The 22,398-nt window shown below is 39.9% G+C and overlaps 1 protein-coding gene across 1 annotated transcript in view; it reads right to left on the bottom strand.

Annotated features, from left to right (window-relative positions):
* PAWR (pro-apoptotic WT1 regulator) overlaps positions 5,296-22,398 on the bottom strand; it is a 104,698-nt gene continuing 87,595 nt past the window's right edge. The window contains 3 exon segments of the mRNA XM_021092812.1: positions 5,296-7,865; positions 10,073-10,177; positions 12,129-12,276. Coding sequence (XP_020948471.1) covers positions 7,779-7,865; positions 10,073-10,177; positions 12,129-12,276 — 340 coding nt within the window. The 3' untranslated portion in view covers positions 5,296-7,778.

Here is a 22,398-nt window from a genome sequence, read left to right as displayed (position 1 = left end):
CCAGGAGAATACTAAACTAATGGGGTTATGTCAAGCTGCCAATATCCACGCTGAGGCTTTTCTGGATGCAATCTCTTGCAATGTAAGCAGCAATGAAAGGATTGCTTTTTGTTAAGTTCACCTTATATTAATTATACGATGTCCAAAGACAAAAGACCGAGGTCTTTGCTTAAAAACAGAAAATGCATAAAGCAAATCTGCAAGCTTTGACCTGTATCAGAAGCATTTGAAGAGCTTGTCAAAACACAGGTTGTTACGCCTCACCTCATTCTGCTGTTGGGTGGGGTCCAAGAATTTGTATCTCTAACAGATTTCTAAGTGAGGCCAAAGATACCAGGGTGGGGACCACAGTTCGAGAACCACTGGGAAAATATTTAATAGGACAATTATTATGTCATAAAAGTCAATACGTCATAGCGTAGGCACAAAGCATTACTCTGTAACCTTGGACAAATTAACCTCCCAAACTGTACCTTGCACAAGTTCTAAGGAATCAAATAAAAACAATATTTAAAGAACTTAACATAATGGCTGGCACACATATGGCTACTGAATTACTAATTACTGAATATTAGGATTACATTGGGGTTAAAGTTATAGTCAAATCGTTAACTGAGTTGCTACGCTTAGCTGAACCGCTTAGAGATATGATCAGTCACAAAAGAGTTACAGGAAATAAGAGGTACTTTTAGGCCTCTTATGATCATTCATTCAGCATATACTGAAGCGTCCATTTGCTCATCCCATACAATTCACACTGATTCACTTTAAAGGGTAAAGAATACAGTTAGTGTGAAAATCACTGGCAGGGTCCCTTGTTGGCCTAGCAGTCAAAGATTCGGTGTTATCACTACTACGGCTCGAGCTCAGTCCCTGGCCCGGGATCTCCTGCATGCCCGGGCAAGGCCGGAAAAAAAGGAAAGAAAGAAAGAAAATTACTGGCATAATTTTACTTTCGATCAGTGGCTTTTTTTACTGTCCCAGACCGTCCGAACATGAAACTTTCAATTTGCTGTGGAAGGCTACCGATTTTCTGACTTGCCTTAACACCGCATCAAGTGAGTGTGCTCTTACCAAAAGTGACTTACAGGCTCTTCAAACGAGATCTCCTCTGCCTTCGACTGAGAGGACCATTCACACAAGAACAGTAAAAGGGATCAGATACCTCGCTATTATTTTTCTTAAAAATTTGCTTTCATAAAGCTAAAATGCCCACTGACGGTATCATCCACTTTAACCACAGCAAATAGTTCCTATTTTAAAGGAATGCAAATATTTCCCTGGATAAAGGCCTGTAAGGCGAATACAAAGACTGTAAATTTTACATTCTATAGCATATCAAAACAGAGATGGCAACTGATGATGGATTAAGACTATAATTGATACTGAATAATTTTGCACACTTTAACATGAAAAACAAACATAGCAGCCAAAATTCCTACTTATTTTTATTTGACGGCTGCATCTATGGCACATGGAAGTTCCCGGGCCAGGAAGTGAATCCAAGTCACAGCTGTGGCAACGCCAGATCCTTTAACCCACTGTGCCAGGCTGGGAATCGAACCGCACCTCGGCAGCAACCTGAGCCACTGCTGTCGGATTCTTGACCCATTGTGCCACTGGGGGGACTCCTCTTACTTTGCTTTTATTTCACATACATAAAACCACAAGTCCAGTCTACCTTTCCTAATGGCTCCCATGGATTGTTTTCATACTGCTCACTCTGACATTAAGCACTTCTCCCCTTTACTAAAAACATCTTTACTCAGTCACAGCAGCCTCTTGAAGGTGAGAGCAGAATTGTGCATTTGGTCCAGATTTAAGAGGGGAGTTTTGCCTTACAGCTTCCGTTTTAACCTTATATGGTTAAAGATGAAAATAAAATGAATGGGAGTTCCCGTCATGGCGCAGTGGTTAACGAATCCGACTAGGAACCATGAGGTTGCAGGTTCGTCCCTGGCCTTGCTCAGTGGGTTAAAGATCCAGCATTGCCGTGAGCTGTGGTGTATCGCAGACGTGGCTCGGGTCCTGCATTGCTGTGGCTGTGGTGTAGGCCAGCAGCGACAGCTCCGATTGGACCCCTAGTCTGGGAACCTCCATATGCCTCAGGAGTGGCCCCAGAAAAAAGACAAAAATAAAAATAAAAAAATAAAATAAAACGAACGGCTTGTCAAGGATATTGTAGCCAATCCTAGCTCTTTAACGTGAAGGTACAATAGTACATGAATCTTTCCAAGAAGCTGACCAGGATTATAACGTAACTTGTCGAGGTGGAAAAAAAAAAAAAATCACACACAAAAACAATCACGTGGGCGGTCCATGGCTACGCAAAGATGTGTGTGCTCGCACAGAGCGAATCTAGAAGAAAAACAGGATCCGAGGAAGTCCACGATAAAGAGCTCTAGTTCCAGGGAAGACGAGGCGATCTTGCAAATTTTTCCAACACACTGGCGAATGGAGCACGTTCCTACGCAAGGACTTGAGACGTTGTCTCAACAGTCTGACGGCAAGACGCCTGCTCCCTTGTTAGACACGCTCACCTTTACCGCGAAGATTAATTCAGGTCTGGGAGCAAAGCCGGCTGATCGGCCTCTGCAGGTGTATGAAGAATGACACCCTCGGCAAAAGGTCACGTAAACCATTTACTCAGAAAACACAGACCGGATTTGTACATTCCCAGACCTCTCACTTGTCTTTTCCACCACGAGGGACCTGCGAGTCTCCGAGCGCCATCGCATTTCGCGGATGACAGAGACCATTTTGACTTGAGAAATTAGTTGTGTCGTTTCGAAACACAAAAACAACGAAAACCGGAACGTGCGCACACTTTCTCACCCGAAAAGCTCCACCACGGTGGGCTTTTCGAACAAGTGAGAAAGATCTCAATACTGCATTTTCGTTTTTTAGAACATCATTCTCTACAATGACACGCTAAACACCGATTTTAAAGTACTGCACGCTGTTTTCAGGAAGAGGCACAAAAGTTAATTACAATATTAGCATTATCCTTTAAGCTTCAAAAGTAAAACTCATGGTCAGGATTTTACTAATAGCACAGAAAAGAAAAAAATAACCAGTATTAAAAATTAAATGAAAATTTACTTTTTATTGAGTATTTATTATTTTACATGCAAAGCACATTCAAAGTGAATCTATGTCACAGTGACTACCCCAGAGAAAAACTATGCAGTGGGAACTAAGAAAGCTGTCTACGCAATACTAATGTGATCAATAAATTATCCAGATGTTTCTCTACAAATATTTGGATTACCTGAATTAGCTGATTTTTCAACAAAACAGTAAATTTTAGCTTTCATGTGGTAGCAGTAGCCATCTGGTATTCAAATTTAGTAGAAAAGCATAATAATAAAACCCTGAAGAGCACAGTCAAATCTTTCAAGAGACAAGTTCACTGAAAAACGATAACGCACATCTATTATGTATCCAGAGGGGGAAACAAAAGAAAACAGGCAGGTAATAAATGTCCATCAAGTGGCCACCACTAACACTCTATTACTAACAAAGCGACTGCCAGTATGCGAACGGTTTATTAGCCTTAAATACCTAAAAACAAACCAGTCATCAATAATACATACAGAAAAGCTAACAGAAAATCACATTTGAATACCATTCACAGGTTGGTGTAACTGACACACATTGAATTCTTCTTACTTCATGATTGCTACCAAGGCCTTAAAAATGTTTTTATAATACATATTATCTAAGAGAAACATGGTAAGAGAGTCCCCGATACGCATCAGGCCTTTCATCCATCATTCAGTTAAATGCCACCGCAACTTAAACAGTACCTCTTAACCAAACCGAAACTACAATGGCTGGATAATTAATACAAAACGAATACTTGTGAATGAACTGTTGAGATTAGATCAGCTAATGCTACTTAAGAGAGCACTCTTAGGACAGCACTGACACACCCTGTACAGACTGCAATGCCAGACGGAAGTGCTGGCCCATGTCTGCTCTTCAAACATTTCTGTATTATCTAAAACTGTAGAGAGTTTACTAATAAATACTTGCTGAAAGAATAAGTAAGCATGAGAACTTAACATCACCCCCTCAAACGTATTTCTCACACACTCACATGTAAGTATTTGGGGTGGAGTGGGGCTTATGACTAACATGCTGTGAGATTTTAGCTAAGTAAAGTAAAAAACCCATAAAGGCTCAGGGTTTTGCCAGGCAATGGGTGAAGTCTTTCCACTGGGGATGAATCAACCATACGCTGAGGAGAAACCCTAACAGCAGGGGAGGAAGTGCCTTTGCTGATGGACCCGACGAGCAGAACACTTCCTATGAGCACTGCGTTTGAGTACACTGAAACAAGAAAGTGTCACTAGTCTCGCCTAAGGAATAAGGAATACAAGCTATAACCCTCGTCAACGGGATGGCCTTTGTTTATGAGAGGAGAGTTCCAAGACGTCAAGGTTACTGTTACCTACCAGCAATGGTTCAGACACAGCAACAGAACCTTTACCACTGACTCCCACCTGTCATTTTAAAGTTCTGACTCCTGAATGCTAGTTCCTTCTGAATGTATCCACCCAGGGCAAACCTGGTGTGTCTGGTGTTTCGCATCACGTGATGAAAACACAGCGCGAATCTTGTAACAGATCAACATCGTCATGAACAGTTATTAAATAAGCGTCAACACTGCATGAGCCAACAAGGCACTGAGTCAAGACGACAGCACTGCAGAGAAGATGAAAGGCGACTGTCCCTGTACATACGAGTATCGTCCAGGACATCAGATTCACCACCAAGCCCAAGGTGCTTCCCAGTTTTGCTTTCCCGTGTTGAACATGAGGACGCGTTACTACACTGACTTGCACGACTTCCCACAAAGTATTAGTGGACTCAAAAACTTGCATTTTAATTTCTAATTCTAAAAATCCAGATTAATCCAGAAAACATAAACCACATGGAAGTGAGGTAGGTTTTTCACCTTAAGAAGACATTGCTTCCTACAGCAATTAAAAAGTTACTTAAAAAGATACATTTCTCCATGTATCTACCCCTGATAGTTAATTTTTTGTTTTAAACTCCTTGAGCATGTATGACAACATTAATCTATTATATTTAGCGAATTCCCTTAGAAATACACACCTTAAAGCCTTCCTCTTCCTCTCTAAAGGCAACTGTAGTGCAGTAAAAGTAATAACAATTCTAGAAAAATGAAATAAACATCACCTCACGCACGGCAGAAATCGAGGAAGCAAGTCATGGTCGTTTTAAAGGCAACAGACTTACTGTTTTGAAAATAATGTAATGAACACATTAGAACTTTGGATATGCTTTATTATGCCACAAATTCCCAGGAGATATAAGAATAGTATTTCTCAATGGGCCTAAAAATCTTACAAATACTAGCACTTTATTGACAATTGCCAAGTCTTTTTTAAGGTAGTACAATCTTTTTAAAAATCTCAATGCTTTTCATACGTTTTAAAGGGAAATTATAGCAGATTCTACTTTATTCTTCAACATTCAGTGTGCAAACCTATGTGTGTGTAAATACACATTTTAAGGACGGGAGGGAGGACGGCACAGGAAGTGCTCTGCCTGAGTTGTCAGGCTCCCGTACTTTCACTAGGTACCGTTGTTACCAAAGATGACTGTCAGAAATGTTCCTATTAAACTGAAATAAAAGAAAAACTGCAAAATAGCTCAGTCTCTAAAAGCATTAATTGCTGGTACAGTTTTAAAGAGGGAAATGAAATACTCTTTTTACTTACATTTGGGTTAAACAGAAAATTCAAAATAGCCTCTTTGATTGAAAAACCAGTGCTCTGACATATTTTAAGGCTGGATGTTGACATCATCTTCACAACATGCAAAGTGTGGCTGGGAAGCTACATATTCCTGCCATACACCTAAGGGTAAGGATGAGGACCTCGCAGCCAAAGGAGGTGACTTTAATAGCAGGCAGCTGACCACTGGGGATGTTCTCCAAAAAGGATGTCTTCATGCAGTAATTCTACAACGATATCAAGTCCGGTAATCTACCACTCGACTTTGTGGTAAATATATGTGAACTTCTCCAGGGATCAGTTAGTTAATAATAAACTCAATGCTGAAAAATGCCGATAGCTAAAATGTTAATTTCAGGGTTTCCAATGGAAGATACAGAAAAAAAGAGGCAAGGGTAGCTGTTTCCAAATCTAAGTTATGATCAAAATCATCAGATGCTGATGCCTAGAGAGACATCAACCTAAGCCCATCTAGAAGCTATAGCCCGGGAATTCTTTCTAAGCAACCCAAGTGATTCTGATGATCAGTCAAGGGTGAAACTTTGAAGGGTGGCGGGGTTTCTGGGGAAGGGGTGGGCAATACAGGTTACTGCAGAGAGTTTGAGAATTCAACTTCTCATGGTTATCATTTACTTGGCATTTTTCCAACTGTCTCACCTTTCCTTATTTTTCTAACAGTGAATAATGAAGGGGCTTAACTCTTAAAAGAAAGAGTCAGTAGTGCACCCCAAATGGATTTTATGATGTTCGTGTCATTTACATACATTAATTGGATAAAAGGGTACCAGAATACTGCTTGAGACTCAACTACCAGGCAGGCATTCCTTAGAGTATTTTAAAGAAAAAGGTCTCCTTACTCAACATGAAAATATAATTAAAACAATTATAAGCACTATTGATATTTAATAGAAGAGAATGTGTGTAATTATTCAAAAACAATTGTCTTTAAAAATCCAATGCTAGGAAGAAAAACCCTTAAATTTGAGGTAGGGGAATAATTCTCTCATGAGAATAACTGTGTCACAGTTTTATTCTCCAAGTTAGAAATTAAGTATCTCAGTATTATTTCTGTTTATGTACTGTTTTGCTACTATATAAACGTTCTAAGTATGGATAAATGTTTTGGTTTTTATTTTAATGCATACGGTAATTAAAATATGGATTTTTTCTTATACATTGAAACTGCTGTACATATGCTCTAGGCTTGATGAATAAACAACTTTTAAAATACCCCATGTTCACTAGTAAACCTTGGTATAATTAAAAAAAGGTAGTACCTACATAAGAAATTTTACATAAAAATTACAATTGTATGTTTTTCAGAAGTCAAAGTGATTTTAAATTTTTTCAATATTTGAATACAAAATAGTATATTTTAATTTACTATATAGCACAATTCAAGTATTAACTTAAATCGTATATTTAGCCAACTAGTACATGATATTAAGTGACTTTTTTATAATACCTTTCCTTTTTAAAGATGACTGTTATACAAAATAGTGTGATTCTATGTTCCTCTAAACTGCTTAGAATAAGTTGAAGGAACAAATGACAGGAGACAAAGTCGTTTATGAGTAAATCAACATATAAAAGGTTTCACACATTAGTGATAAGGCATTTGCAGGTAACCCCCCCAAAGTATTTGAATTCATGTAAACAAAGACTATGTGTATTTTTTAAGGGAGGAAAATGCACTACCATAGATGAAATATGTTCAGATGGTTGTGACTTTAAACCGTATATTATCTGAATACCACACAAAACCAAAAGAGGCATAACCTACCAGTTTAACAACTAAAAGATGTTACTTATCCATGAAATACAAGGTTGATATTTTTTAAAACTGATAATGAAAAAGAAATAGTTTGAAAATAAACATCCACTGTTTTCTAGAAATAAATATACATACTTAGTTTACTGCATTACAGCATAGGAATATTGTCCTAGCATTAACCATAACATTCAATCAGTAGTTTTAAACATTTTTTTCCACACTGAGCCTTGAATCTTCTACCTTGTTAGCTGCCCAACGACTTTCAAAAGAGTTTTATTCTCCTGCTTTAGTTGTTCGTTTTCATCTTCTATGTCATCTAGGTCCTTAAGAAAACAAAAAGGAAAATAATACGTGAGTTTTAAAAATGTTTAAAAACATTCTAAAATGGAGGGAAAAAACACTTTAAAAATACACGTTCTAAGATAACGCATACAGGCAATGAATCTGGAAACAAGGGCTAGTTCTCAAAACAACTTTCGATGGACTACACCCACCTAAAGGCAGCATCTATCTATTCCATTAGTATCATGAAAACATAGGCCAGCTTTTGCCAGATCTTATAGTTTTTAAATTGAAAGAGAAGTCAGAAATTAGAACTCTTTCTTGTGAGTCACCCAATTTTTAATCATTATAAATAACTTGTTGGTTAAAAACAAATCCCTCCTTCCCCAAATTGAGGGCTAAATACATAGACAGTCAATACGAGGCCTGGGGCCTTAGACTGCGACCCTGTGGCAAATCCGGCATCCCAAAGATCCAGGTCCAAGTTCTGAATACACTCCTACCAAGCTGGGTGAGCTTCAACACGGGTGCCTGTTCGGGGGTAAGAATTTGGGGAGGTGACAGAATTGAGGCCTACAGAAAAGGAGATCTAGGGGTTATAGAGCTGACCTGGTTGAATTCGTATCAGGCTTCTCTCTGGCATTTATTTAAGAGGAGGGCTTTTGAGTTTAAAAGAAAATGTGAAAGCTACTAAACTAGGTAATAACCCTCCGGCTTTCAAGTTGTCTGACTCCAGCTCTATGTGCCCTATACCAATCCTAGTGCCATATACACAACCATTTTGTAAATATAAAATCATCCACTCTAAGTCTTCTAACTGGAAGAGATGCTATTTCAAGGCAGACTATTTACTGGTGGTTGGAAAAGCAGACATTTGTAAATTTATCCTTGCAATTCAAAACACTAAACTTGGAGAAATCAGTTTGAATTCTAAGTGTGCTATTGGAGAGCAGCATTCTGATCCACTGCGTATACCGTCTTTGGACACCTAGGTTAAATGGTTTTAAAGTGTACAAGCACAAAGAATTTGTATTTACTCACAAACTAAGTGCACGCTGTTAAGAAACTAATTTGTTGAAAACAACAATACTAAAGATATGCGATTCCTAAAATTACTACAACTGAGACCTAAGATTTAGAATTAAATGATAAAATATATTCATATATCATTACAACATTTTAAAAACTCTGTAAGGGCAGGTGTTTTATTATTCTTTTTAATGTACATAGTGCTTAATACACCACAGACATAAGAAGTATCTATATGAATTTTATTAAACATATTCTAGAACCAGGAGAGGAATGCCAATATTCTGAACAAAGATGAAAGGCAGACCATAAGAACACAAGAGCTTACTTGGAATTAAGATTCTCGAATACCTGAGTACCGAATACTGGCTCAGCAGGTTACTGCGTGATTACCACATGCGACCTGGAGCGGGTTCAACCCTGGGTTTCCGTGTTCTCAGCTACAACCTATGCTCAGCCTTCGAGCTGGATTAGAATGAGTCTGCACATAACAAAGCTTTCTATTTTCTCTTCTTTTAGCATCAGAGTGAAGACTAGGTTAGGAATTTGTTTCTTTTTTTTCTGAAGTAAATTTCTTTCTTTCCTCCAGCTTATGGAAAGCCTTCTCAAAAGCAAAATTACAAAATCTCTTCTCATTACCATTACCTAAGTAAGGCCTAGCATTAATACCTGGTTAAGCAGGGAATAAATCCCAGGGCTAAAAGCAAAAGTTATGGAATTCCTGCTCTGGCACAATGGGATGGCGGCATCTCGGGAGCGCTAGGACGCAGGTTCAGTCCCAGGCCTGGCGTAGTGGATCTGGCTGCAGCGCAGGTCACAAGTGTGGCTTGGAGCTGATGCCTGGCCAGGGAACAACATGTGCCCCAGTGGGGTCATACGGAGTTTCTTATGGCAACACAGTAGCAATTTTAGTTTTTCACTGAGGGGACTCTGCGCCACTACCCTTTCCTGCGTGGAGCTCAGCAAGCTGCCTCTTACCTCCAGATTCCAGAACAAATCCATTCACGGGTCCATCCCCACAGAATTAATACTAAGTAAACATAACTGGTAACTGGCCAGAAGAAGTCAGTGTATGGAATGAAATGATGGTTCTGACTACCATAAATTACTACTGCATTAACAAAAGAACTAAATAAAATTAATTTCTTCATATTTACATATTGTCAACCAATTGCTAGGAAAAAAGGAAACCATGAAACTGAAATATGTGAATACTCACTCTATTTAACAAATCAATTTCCTCTTTAAGTTTTCCGATCATTTCCTCCTTATCTTGCATTAGTCTCATAAGTCTTAGATTTTCTTGTCTTTCTCTTACAACTTCCTGGTAGATGACAGTGACAAAGAATTAATTGGGCAGTAACGGGTTGTTTATCATTTTAAATAGCACACACCTGCCAAGTTTGGTGAAGCACTTTAGATACATGAAGATTTCCAAGCAATTTCTTTCCCATCAATTTCTTAAGTCACTTGGTGAGGGAAGGAGAAACCCATCCTACACCCAGCTCACGGCAACGCCGGATCCTTAAACCACTGAGTGAGGCCAGGGATCGAACCTGCAACCTCATGGTTCCCAATCGGATTCGTTTCCGCTGTGCCACGACGGGAACTCCCAATGACTTTAGCTCTTTAGCTTATCACCACCATTACTGATAAAATACCTTATTATTTAATGAATAATACCTTGTTGGAGGACATGCAAAATTGTTATTAAAAATAAAAGGTTTAAGAAAAGGAGACAGCTCTATGGAAAACTAAACAGAAAAATAATGATCCTTCATTTTCCTTTTGGCTCTGCCCCTTAACAGACAACAGATAAAATGCAGGAATGGAAAATGATTATTGGTTTTTATTTTATTTTATTTTGCTTAAAACACATTTTTTTCAAAGAAATCTTATTTAGAATACAGGACCTTGAGCTTAATTAGCCACCTTGGGGGCAAAAGAGAAGCAGAACTGAAAAGATCTTGCCCAGAACTTGGCTTCTTTCTCACTCACCCTCAGAGGAAAGCGGCCAGCCAGCCTCACTCATCAGCTGCTGCCAACTACCAGCAACTCAATCCTAATTCTCGTGGAACTTTAAAGCCTTTTGGAAGAATCCCCTTGAACACTATTATATTATGTATTCCTTAAAGCTTTTCACTTAAACCCACAAAGACTAGCTTTAAAGCTCAAATGTGAACTAAAAATAATGTTATAAAAAGAAATAAATTTTTAAACTCAATCTCTACACAAAACAGTCTTTAGCAGTTCCCAGCGTGGCACAGTGGAAACGAATCCCACTAGGAACCATGGGGTTGCGGGTTCGACCTCTGGCCTCGCTCAGCAGGTTAACGATCCGCATTGCCATGAGCTGTGGTAAAAGTCGCAGACGAGGCTCAGATCCCTCGCTGCTGTGGCTGTGGTGTAGACCAGCAGCTGTAGCTCCAATCAGACCCCTAGCCTGGGAATCTCCCATGCCCAGGGAGCAGCCCTAGAAAAACAAACGAACAAACAAACAAAAACTTTATATCACAGGGAATAATTTAAATTTAGCAAACTAAAACACACTTTCAACAATCAGAAAGCAGTTCGGCACTAGTACCAATTTCAGGCGTTCCCTCGTGGCCTGGAGGGTTAAGGACCCAGCACTGTCGCTGCTGTAGCTCTGGGTTTGATCCCTGGTCCAGAAGTTCCACATGCCACAAACTTGAGAACCCATGATCCATAAACTAATGCCAATATTCATTCCAATGTTCTCAAAGACGCTCCTAAACAGGTTTATTCTTGACACTGTTTCCAACACCATAACTGAGAACCCGGAAGAAAGTCTACAATCCCTACACATGGTGTAATAAACACACAACAGCACTCAGTGCCACTACAGACATCTGCATGTCAAAGGCAAAGCTTGCTCTCAACGTATTAAAGACAGCATTTGACAGCATCAGAGTGTCCATTATTCACTAAGGGAAGCCGTGAAGCAGCTCTGTTTCTAGACGCTTTAACACGAGCGTAGCCGGGGAGAAGAGTGCTAAGGAAGTGAGAAAATGCTAAGCTACTGGGCACCTAACAAATGCGTAATTAAGACAGGGACTCAGCGCTGCTGGCGACACATGAAGTACCAACTGCCATCAAGGGCATCTTTCATTACTATCCCTCACTCACCTCCCTGCCTGGCACTCTCTCTTCCTTGCAAATTTCTATTTATTTTCTCTCTCAGCTGCTATGAAAGTGTAGAAGGAATCCTCGTGGCATATCAGTTTTATAAATCTTAAATAATTTGTAACTCATACCTTTTCAAGATCTTCAATTTTCTTTTCCAATGTGCTACTTGAGACCAAATTACCTGAAGCATTTGCATCCCTGTTATACCTGCTGAACCCGCTTCTATCTGCTCGGGAATATCTGCTTGAGGCGTCTTCTTCAGAGGCAGTGGTTGTGCTATGGAAATAAAAAAGACGAAAATTTTAAAAAAAGACCTGCTATTCAGCAAGAAGAGTGCCAAGAGCATTTTCTACTCACCACAAACAATTATCGCTCCCTTGAAGACAAATGTTTCCAACTTGTTTATACTATGGAAATTAATCATTAGACCAACACAAAAAAAAAACTCCTTCTTCTGACAAATACCTACTGCGTAGCTGCAAAGGACCAGACACTACTCCGAGTGCTGCAGATATAACAGGAAACACACACATGGAAACACGGACTCTGAACTTAGGAGCTTTCAGTGTAACAGGAATATAACCAATTACAATAAAGCAAGAAAAACCATCACCATCAGGTAAGTACAGGCTATTATGAAAACTACGACAGACAACCGAATGCAGACCATCTATAGTGAAGGAACTCCTTCTTTTTCCTTTTATTTATTTTTTTTATTTATTTGTTTTTTTTTGTCTTTTTTGTCTTTTGTTGTTGTTGTTGTTGCTATTTCTTGGGCCGCTTCCGCGGCATATGGAGGTTCCCAGGCTAGGGGTCGAATCGGAGCTGTAGCCCCTGGCCTACACCAGAGCCACAGCAACGTGGGATCCGAGCCACGTCTGCGACCTACACCACAGCTCACGGCAACGCCGGATCCTTAACCCACTGAGCGAGGCCAGGGATCGAACCTACAACCTCATGGGTCCTAGTCGGATTCGTTAACCACTGCGCCACGACGGGAACTCCCTCTTTTTCCTTTTATTTGAAAATTCCATTACATCACAGACCAATACTTTTGTAAGATCAAATAGAAATAAACTGGAAAAAAATACAAGTAAAAAAGGCCATACAAAATACAAGCCCAAATGTTTTGTCAGATTCAGACCCATAAAATTATATTTCGATAACAGGAAAAACAGAAGAAAAAGAAGAGAATTCATAAAACTGCATCATTTTATTTCTTTTCTTTTTTTTTTTTTTTTGGCCACACCTGCAGCATACACAAGTTCTCAGGCCAGGGATCAAATCGGAGCCACAGCTGCAACTTACGCCCTCGCTGTGGCAGTGCTGGGTCTTTAACCTACTACGCCACAGCGGGAACTCCAAAGCTGCATCGTCTCCTCGGAGGTATGCATATAGGCAATTACTATAGAAAACAGGCATCGCACTAGCAACTTTCGTCATTTCATAACTGCACCAGTTCGCACATTCTAAGCCAACAGCATGTTTGTCAGCATTTAAAGTCTTTAATAAATAAGCTGACTCATTTTTTATAATAGTTATCTATTACTGCATTAAAAATTATGCCAAAACTTAGTGGCTTAAAACAACACAGTTATTATCTGAGAATTTCTGTTGGTGAGGAATCTGGAAGCAGATTAGGTGGGTGTTTCTGATCCAGGGTCTCTTATGGGATTTTAGTCAAGAGGCTGGTCAGAGCTACAGTCATCTGAAGGCTTGTCCAGACTGGAGAACCCGCCTATAAGTTCGCTCACATGGGAGAAGGCAAAAGGTCTGTTTCTCGCTGGCTGTGGGCCAAAAGCCTCGGTTCCTCAGTGTGTGGACTGGACTGTTCACCACAAGGCAGCCGGCTCCCAGAAAGAAAGCGATACAGTCAAGACAGACACCGCGGTCTCTGCTCTGACCTCATCTCAGAATGACACACCATCACAGCAACCCCACGGGGAATGTGGAAGGAGATTACACAAGGGGAAATTACCAGGAGGCAGGGCTTTCTGGAGGCTCTTTGGGACGCTGGCACCGTTCTTGTTAATTCACCTAATCTAGGCTGGAGTGATGACAATGCTGATCCCCAGGCTAAGGTACATCTGATTTGCTTCAATAGCACTACCACGAGAACCTCCTTTCACAGATCAATACCGACCAGAAGAGACTTTAAAGCAATTCTAGCAAGCTCAGGATATTCTTTTTTTTTTCTTTTTATAGCTGCACCTGCAGCACACGGACGTTCCCAAGCCAGGGACTGAACTGTAGTTGCAGCTGCAGCCTACACCACAGCCACAGCAACAGCAGATCTGAGCTGCATCTGTGACCTACTCCACGGCTTATGGCAACACGAGATCCTTAACCCACTGAGGCCAGGCATCAGACATGCATCTTCACAGACACTACGTCAGGTTCTTAACCTGCTGAACCACAACAGGAATTCCAAGATATTCATTTTTAACTCCTACCCCAAATGCAGAAAACTACGCTTTTAAAAATTTCTCCTTGATCTTTATTAGTTGCCAGTTACAATCATTTCTTTATCCATCAAAATTACAGTTACGTCTAAAATAACTTTTGATGAAAAATAATAGATTCTTGATCTATTGGTTTCCTAAGTGTGGGTTTTCTTTTGATGGAAAATAAAATTCAGTGTGCCTTATCAAATTTGTAAGGTATCTGATTATAACATTTTGCAAATGTGCAATACTAAAAGCATCACCTACTTAACAATATATTATGGAACCAATCATAACAACTTGAAGAAACTTTTCCCCCAAATTCCTGGCTTTCATTTTTGTCCTTTGACCATATGTAACATAGAAAATATTTGACATTCCTCGAGTTCCCGTTGTGGCTCAGGGTTAACAAATCCGACTAGGAACCATGAGGTTTCGGGTTCGATCCCTGGCCTCATTCAGTGGGTTAAGGATCTGGTGTTGCCGTGAGCTGTGGTGTAGGTCGCAGACGCCGCTCGGATCCCACGTTGCTGTGGCTCTGGGGTAGGCCAGCAGCTACAGCTCCGATAAGACCCCTAGCCTGGGATCCTCCATATGCCTCAGGAGTGATCCCAGAAAAGGCCAAAAAAAAAAAAATGACATTTCTTACTTGCATGAAATGCTAAGGTCATTAAAAAAAAAAAAAAATGGAATGACACTATCACATATTATAAAAGCTGGAGACCAAGCTAGTTTCTTTCTTTTTTCCCTCCTTCCTTTCTTCGTTTTATAGAGCCATACCCAAGGCATATGGAAGTTCCCAGGCTAGGGGTCAGATCAGAGCTACAGCTGCCAGCCTAAGTCACAACAACGCAGGATCTGAGCCACGTCTGCGACCTACACCACAGCTCACGGCAACGCTGCATCCTTAACCACTGAGTGAGGGCAGGGATTGAACCAGCATCCTCATGAATACTAGAAGGGCTCGTTACTATTGAGCCATAATGAGAACGTTCCCAAACCAGTTTCTTCCTTTAAAAAAAAAAAACAAAACTGAAGTATAGTTGACTTACAAAACCTGGTTTCTTAATCTTGCAGGAACAGTGTTCATCTCAAAGGTCAAATACCTTTGCCTGAAAATTTCTTCCTGAAAATTACTGTGTACCTCAGTACACAGTAACAATTGATTGGCTCAGCTTCCAATCATTTCATTTTCTTAAGCTCAAATGTTATGTATTAGTGTTTAAGTAATTCACACTTTTAGTGCACTGTTCCTTTAGCCAATACAGCAAGTACACTGTTTAGTTCAGCTGACATAACAAGACCTCCTCTTGGCAGGAGCGGGACACTGATTTACATTCTGAGATGAACTGCAGCATTTTTCCCCTCTCACTGTCTCTGTATAATCAGAACACACTCCTGCAAAAGCAAAACGAAACTCCAAACTGCACTGGTTGATTTCTTAACCCTTCAAAGTTTTACATAATTCAGAGCAAGCGGTGTTTGTCAGCAAGGGAGCTGAGCAGTAATTTCTTCCTTCACGTTACTGTCACGTCAGCAAAATCAATGCGTTCACCACACTGCAACAAAAACGCCCTGCCGTGCTGGCTTGTTGAAGAGTTGGTCTTCCCATCACTAAGCTGCCCCTAAATACCCAACAGACGGGCGCTGCTGGAAGCATCACATGAACCACAGATTCGTCCAACACCTCCGAGCAAGCATTTCTGTCTTGTCATTTGTGTACAGTTTTTTAATGGTAGCAACCTGAAGTAAGACTGTAAAAGAAACTCAAAAAACACTAATAAAATACTCAATACATATGAACTCCTCAGATGTGTTTCTGTCCTTAACTGTAATAGTTTTTCTTTCAAAGAAGGCATTTGTGGCTGTGAATATAATTATGTCATGCATATAAATGTCGCTTAAATTTTGATGGTTTCATTGTCTTAGCAGCCAATACATCCAAAATCATGGCTAGTAAACCACTATGGTTTTAGCACGTCCTCATGAACAATGAGTGGCTAAAAATGAACTTAACGTAGGAGGGATAATACTTCCCAAAAAACAAAACTCCTTCTGTCGTATCTCTTTGAAATCACTTCCACTGTCATCATTTGGCTTACTGCCACTGTCACGCTGAGAAAACATTTTATCTATTCTTATTTTTTTTTAAAGGTCTCATAAAGCTGGTTTATCATAAGTAAATAAGGACTGAAAAATAAGGAATATTTTACTTTCGAGATTTAAATAACAACAGGAGTTCCTGTCGTAGCGCAGTGGAAAAGAATCCGACTAGGAACCATGAGGTTGCGGGTTCAATCCCTGCCCTTGCTCAGTGGGTTAATGATCCGGTGTTGCCATAAGCGGTGGTGTAGGTTGCAGACGCAGCTCGGTTCCTGCGTTGCTGTGGCTGTGGTGTAGGCCGGCAGCTGTGGCTCCGATTGGACCCCTAGCCTGGGAACCTCTATATGCCATGGATGGGGCCCTCAAAAGACAAAATAATAATAATAATAGTAATAAATAATAATAACAGAAGCAGAAATTGAAAAGAATAAAGATTTTCACTTTTTATTTGTTTTATTTTGATTTAATTATTATATATTTACTTTCAAATTATTTTATTTATGGATTTATGGAACAAGAACAGGTCTGATTAAATTTAAGAGAAGTTTTTTAAGGTCAATAAATCCTTACATTTTCTTCAATTCTTCCACATTTTAGATTTTAAGTGACTAACATGAAAATAACATAGGCACAATAGAATACATGCTATTCTCTAGCTTGCATGGTACACTGATCAAGATTAAGCATATTCTGGGCCATAAAACACACCTTTACAAATAAGAACAGAAATTATAAAATGTCCATTCTTAGGCCACAACAGATTAGACTAGAACCCAGTAACAGAAAGATAATTGGAAAATCAAAAACAACATGGAGATTAAACAACACACTTCTAAATCACACATGGAATGAAGAACTCTCAAGGGAAATTTAAAAAATTTTTGAACAAAATGAGAATGAACCCACAACATAAAATCTGTGAAAGGCAGTGAAAGCAGTCCTTAGAGGGAACTTTACAGCACTGAATGCATATATCAGAAAAGAAGAAAGATCAGAAATCAATACTCTAATGATTTCCTTAGAAACTAGAAAAGAGCAAAAGAAATCCAAAGTAAGCAGAATAAAAGAAATAACAAGAATTAGAGCAGAAACCAATGAAACTGAAAAGAGGAAACCAATACAGAAAAAAACAATGAAGCCAAAGATATTTCTTTGAAAGTATCAATGAAATCAACGGGTCTTGAGCCAAGCTAAGAAAAAGAGAGGACAGAAATTACTAATACCACAAATGAAAGCAGTTCCCATCGTGGCTCAGCAGTAAAGAACCATGAGGATGCAGGTTTGATCCCTGGCCTCATTCAGTGGGTTAAGGATCCCATGTTGCCCATGGCTGTGGCGCAGGCTGAGCACCAACTTGACCCCTAGCTTGGGAACTTCCACATGCTGCGAGTGCAGCCCTAAAAAAAGCAAAAAAAAAAAAAAAAAGGATATGAGAGTGAGAACATCACTAAAGATTCCACGGACACTAAAATGATAATAAAGGAGTATGTGAACAACTCTGCCCACAAATTTGATAATTTAGATGGAATGCTTCAATTCCTTGAAAGATATAACCTGCCAAAACTCATGCAAGAAGAAACAGACAATCTGAATAGGCCTATACCTGCGAAAGAAATTAAATCAATAATTAATAACGGTGCAAAACAGAAAGAAAGCACCAGACCCAGACAGGTTCACTAGCGAATATGACCAAACATTTAAGGAATTTATACCAATTCTCTAAAATCTCTTCCAGAAGATAAAAGCAGAGAGAATGCCTCCTAACTCATTCTATGAGGCCCGTATATCACCTACCAAAACCAGACAAAGACATCACAAAAACTAAAGACCAGTTCCCTTATGAGTACTGATGCAAAATCCTCAACAAAATCTTTGCAAATCCAATCCAAGAATGTATAAAAAGAACTGTACATCAAAACCAAGTGGAATTTAACCCAGATATTCAAGGCCGGTGCAACAGTAAAAAACCAATTAATATAATCTATCACATCAACTGGCTAAAGAAGAAAAATCACATGACCATAAACAGATGCAGATAGATCTAACAAAAATCTAACACCTATACATGATAAAAAAAAAATAGACAAACTAAGCACAAAAGGGAATTTCCTCATCTTGATAAAGAACAAGCGATAGAAAACCTACATCACACTCAATAGTAAGACACTCAAAACTTTCCCGATACGATCAGCAACAACCTGCACCACTCCTTTTCAGCATCTCATGGGAAGTCCTAGGAAATGCAGTAAGAAGGAACACAAGGCGTACAGACTAGGAAGGAAGAAATAATACTGTCTCTGTTCAGAGACAGTATGATCATTATGCAGAAAATTTGAAAGACTCAACAAAAAAAATTCTGGAATGAATAAGCAGTCAACGCAAGGATCCAAGATACAAGGTTAATAGGCAAAAGTCAATCACTTTCCTACACACTAGCAACAAGTGGAATTGGAAGTTGCAAACATGGTATATTTGCATTAACTACCTCCAAAATGAGATATTTAGCTACAAATCTAACAAAATAGCTACAACATTTATATGAGGTAAACAACGAAACTCTATTGAAAGACATTGAAGAAGAACTAAATAGGAGTTCCCGTCGTGACGCAGTGGTTAACGAATCTGACTATGAACCATGAGGCTGCAGGTTCCATCCCTGGCCTTGCTCAGTGGGTTAAGGATCCAGCGTTGCTGCGAGCTGTGGTGTAGGTCACAGACATGTTTCGGATCCCACGGTGCTGTGGCTCTGACATAGGCCAGCAGCTACAGCTCCAATCTGACCCCTAGCCTGGGAACCTCCATATGCCGGGGGAGCAGCCCAAGAAATGGCAAAAAGACAAAAATAAATAAATAAATGGGGGGACTTCCCGTCGTGGCGCAGTGGTTAACGAATCCGACTAGGAACCATGAGGTCGCGGGTTCGGTCCCTGCGCTTGCTCAGTGGGTTAAGGATCCGGTGTTGCCGTGAGCTGTGGTGTAGGTTGCAGACGTGGCTCGGATCCCACGTTGCTGTGGCTCTGACGTAGGCCAGCAGCTACAGCTCCAATCTGACCCCTAGCCTGGGAACCTCCATATGCCATGGGAGCGGCCCAAGAAATGGCAAAAAGACAAAAAAAAAAAAAATAAGTTAAAAAATAAATAAATAAATAAATTTAAAATAAATAAATAAATGAGAAAATATTTACTGTTAATGGATAGGAAGACTCAATATTGGCAAGACGTCACTTCTCTCCAACTTTGATTTCCCATTGATCTTCTGGCTCAATGCAAACTCAGTCAAAATCCAAGCAAGTTATTTTGTGGCTACTGGTGAACTAATTCTAAAGGCACACAGAAAGGCAAAAGATCTAGAATAACCAACACAACATAAAAGAACAAAGTTGGAGAGTTAATGCTACCTAACCTTCAAGACCTACTATAAAACTACAATAATCAAGACAGTATGGTACCAGTGAAAGAATATACATATAGAGGAATAGAACAGCAGTGGAAGCAGAAAGAGACACACATAAGAAATCTGCAATTCATCTTGACAAAGGAGCAAAGGCAATACAATGTAGCAAAATAGTCTTTTCAACAATTGATGCCAAAACAATTAGACATATGCATGCAAAAAATGAAAATTAAGACAAAGACCTTATACCCTTAACAAAAGTTAATTCAAAATAGATCACAGGGAGTTCCCATCGTGGCACAGTGGTTAACGAATCCGACTAGGAACCATGAGGTTGCGGGTTCGATCCCTGGCCTTGCTCAGTGGGTTAACGATCCGGCGTCACTGTGAGCTGTGATGTAGGTTGCAGACGCGGCTCGGATCCCGCATTGCTGTGTCTGTGACATAGGCCAGCAGCTACAGCTCCGATTCGACCCCTAGCCTGGGAACCTCCATATGCCGCGGGAGCGGCCCATGAAATGGCAAAAAAAAAAAAAAAAAATCACGGACCTAAATGTACAATGTAAAACTACAACGTCTCCTAGAAAATAACATGGGGGAAAATGCAGAAGACCCTAAGTATGCTTATGACTCATATGTAACACCAAAGGCACAATCCATCAAAGAAATAACTGACAGCTGGACTTCGTTAAAATTAAAAATATTTGCTCTGTGAAAGAGAACAAGAAGAGAAGCCAGCCTGAATATGATAAAGGAGTGTTATCCAAAATATACAAAGAAATTTTTAAACTCAACAATTAAAAACAAACTATCTGGTTGAAAAATGGGCCAAAGAACTTAACAGACACCTCATCAAAGAAGTTGTGCAAATGCCAAATAAACATATGAAAAGATGCTCCATACCATATGTAATGAGGGAAATACAAATTAAAATGAGATACCACTACAGACATATTAAAATGGCTAAAATTAGGATCAACATTAGCAAGGCTATGGAACATTAAGAACTCTTACTCACTGCTGGTGGGAATTTAAAATGGTACAGCCACTGTGGAGACAGTTGGGTGGTGTCTTATAAAACTAAACATACTCTTACCATATGATCCATCAATCATGCTCCCTGATATTTACCTGATGGAGCTAAAAACACATGTCTATACAAACACCTGGAAGTTTATGGCAGCTTTATTCACGACGGCCAACATTTGGAAGCAAGCACCATGTTCTTTCACAGGTGAAAGGACAAATAAACTGTGGTACATCCAGACAATGGACTATTATTCAGCGCTGAAAAGTAACAAGCCATCAAATCATGAAAAGACATGGAGGAAACTAAACAAAAGAAGCCAATCTGAGAAGGCTATATATTGCATGGTTTCAAGTATATGACACTCTGAAAAAGGCAAAACTATGGAGAGAGTAAAAAGATCGGTAGCTGCCAGGGGTTGAGGAGAGATGTGACGGGAGAGGGATGAACAGGTGAAAACAGCCCAGAGGATTTTCAGGCAGTAAACACATTCTGCATGACACCTTAAAGATGGACACATGTCATTACACCTTTATCCAAACCCACAGAATGTGAAAAACCAACATGACCCAAAACATAAGCCCTGGACTTTGGGTGATTATGACGCCCATGTAAGGTCATCAGTTCTGCCCCCAGTACTAAGAGACCGTCGGATACAGAGAGCAAAGGCTGAATAACTCGTTCACCAGTCAGGTACAAGTGGGGCTCTCCAAATCGGTGGGTTCCACATCTAGATTCAATCGACCTGGATCAAAAAATTTAGGGAGGAAAATTCTAGAAATTTTCAAAAAATAAAATTTCTATTTACATAGCATTTACATTCTCTTAGGTATGATCTAATCTAGAGATGATTTAAGATATACAGGAGATGTGCACAGTTATGTGCAAACACTGCCCCATTTCATGTAAAGGACATGAGCACCCACGGATTTTCGTATCCTCAGAGGTCCTGGCCCAGTCCCTCCCACGGATATCAGGAGACGACTGTGAGCACCTTAGCGATTTCAGGTAAAACCTAAATATAAGCAGAAGCTCTGATGTTCTCCTCATCATATTTCCCCACCGTGGAGATCCCTTCAGACTTCATTTAAAGCAGGGAAAGTGTTAGAATCGCTTTAACGAAATGCGGCAGGGATGAGCAAAACCGGAAGCAGCCAGGCCGGTTTGAGAGGCACTGTACTCAGCTCTGCAGGAGACGATGGCATCCTAGACGGGCGTGTGGTCACTGGAGCTACGCGGGAGGCCCATCCAAGTTTTGGGAAATGACTGGACGTAAGTGAGGAAGTGGGAAGAGAAAAAGGATCATCAACAGTGTCCGACTTCTGGCTTTGGAGCAAGAACGGATCCTGCTACCAACTAATGAAATCCACTGCGTTCCACTAATTTGCTTTTGAACATGCTGAGTTGAAGATGCTTCCAAGATATCCAAA

Source organism: Sus scrofa, chromosome 5, assembly GCF_000003025.6.
Source record: "Sus scrofa isolate TJ Tabasco breed Duroc chromosome 5, Sscrofa11.1, whole genome shotgun sequence".
Classification (NCBI taxonomy): Eukaryota; Metazoa; Chordata; class Mammalia; order Artiodactyla; family Suidae; genus Sus; species Sus scrofa.
The sequence above is the reverse complement of the archived record's forward strand: the minus strand, read 5'-3'. Positions and strand labels throughout refer to the sequence as shown.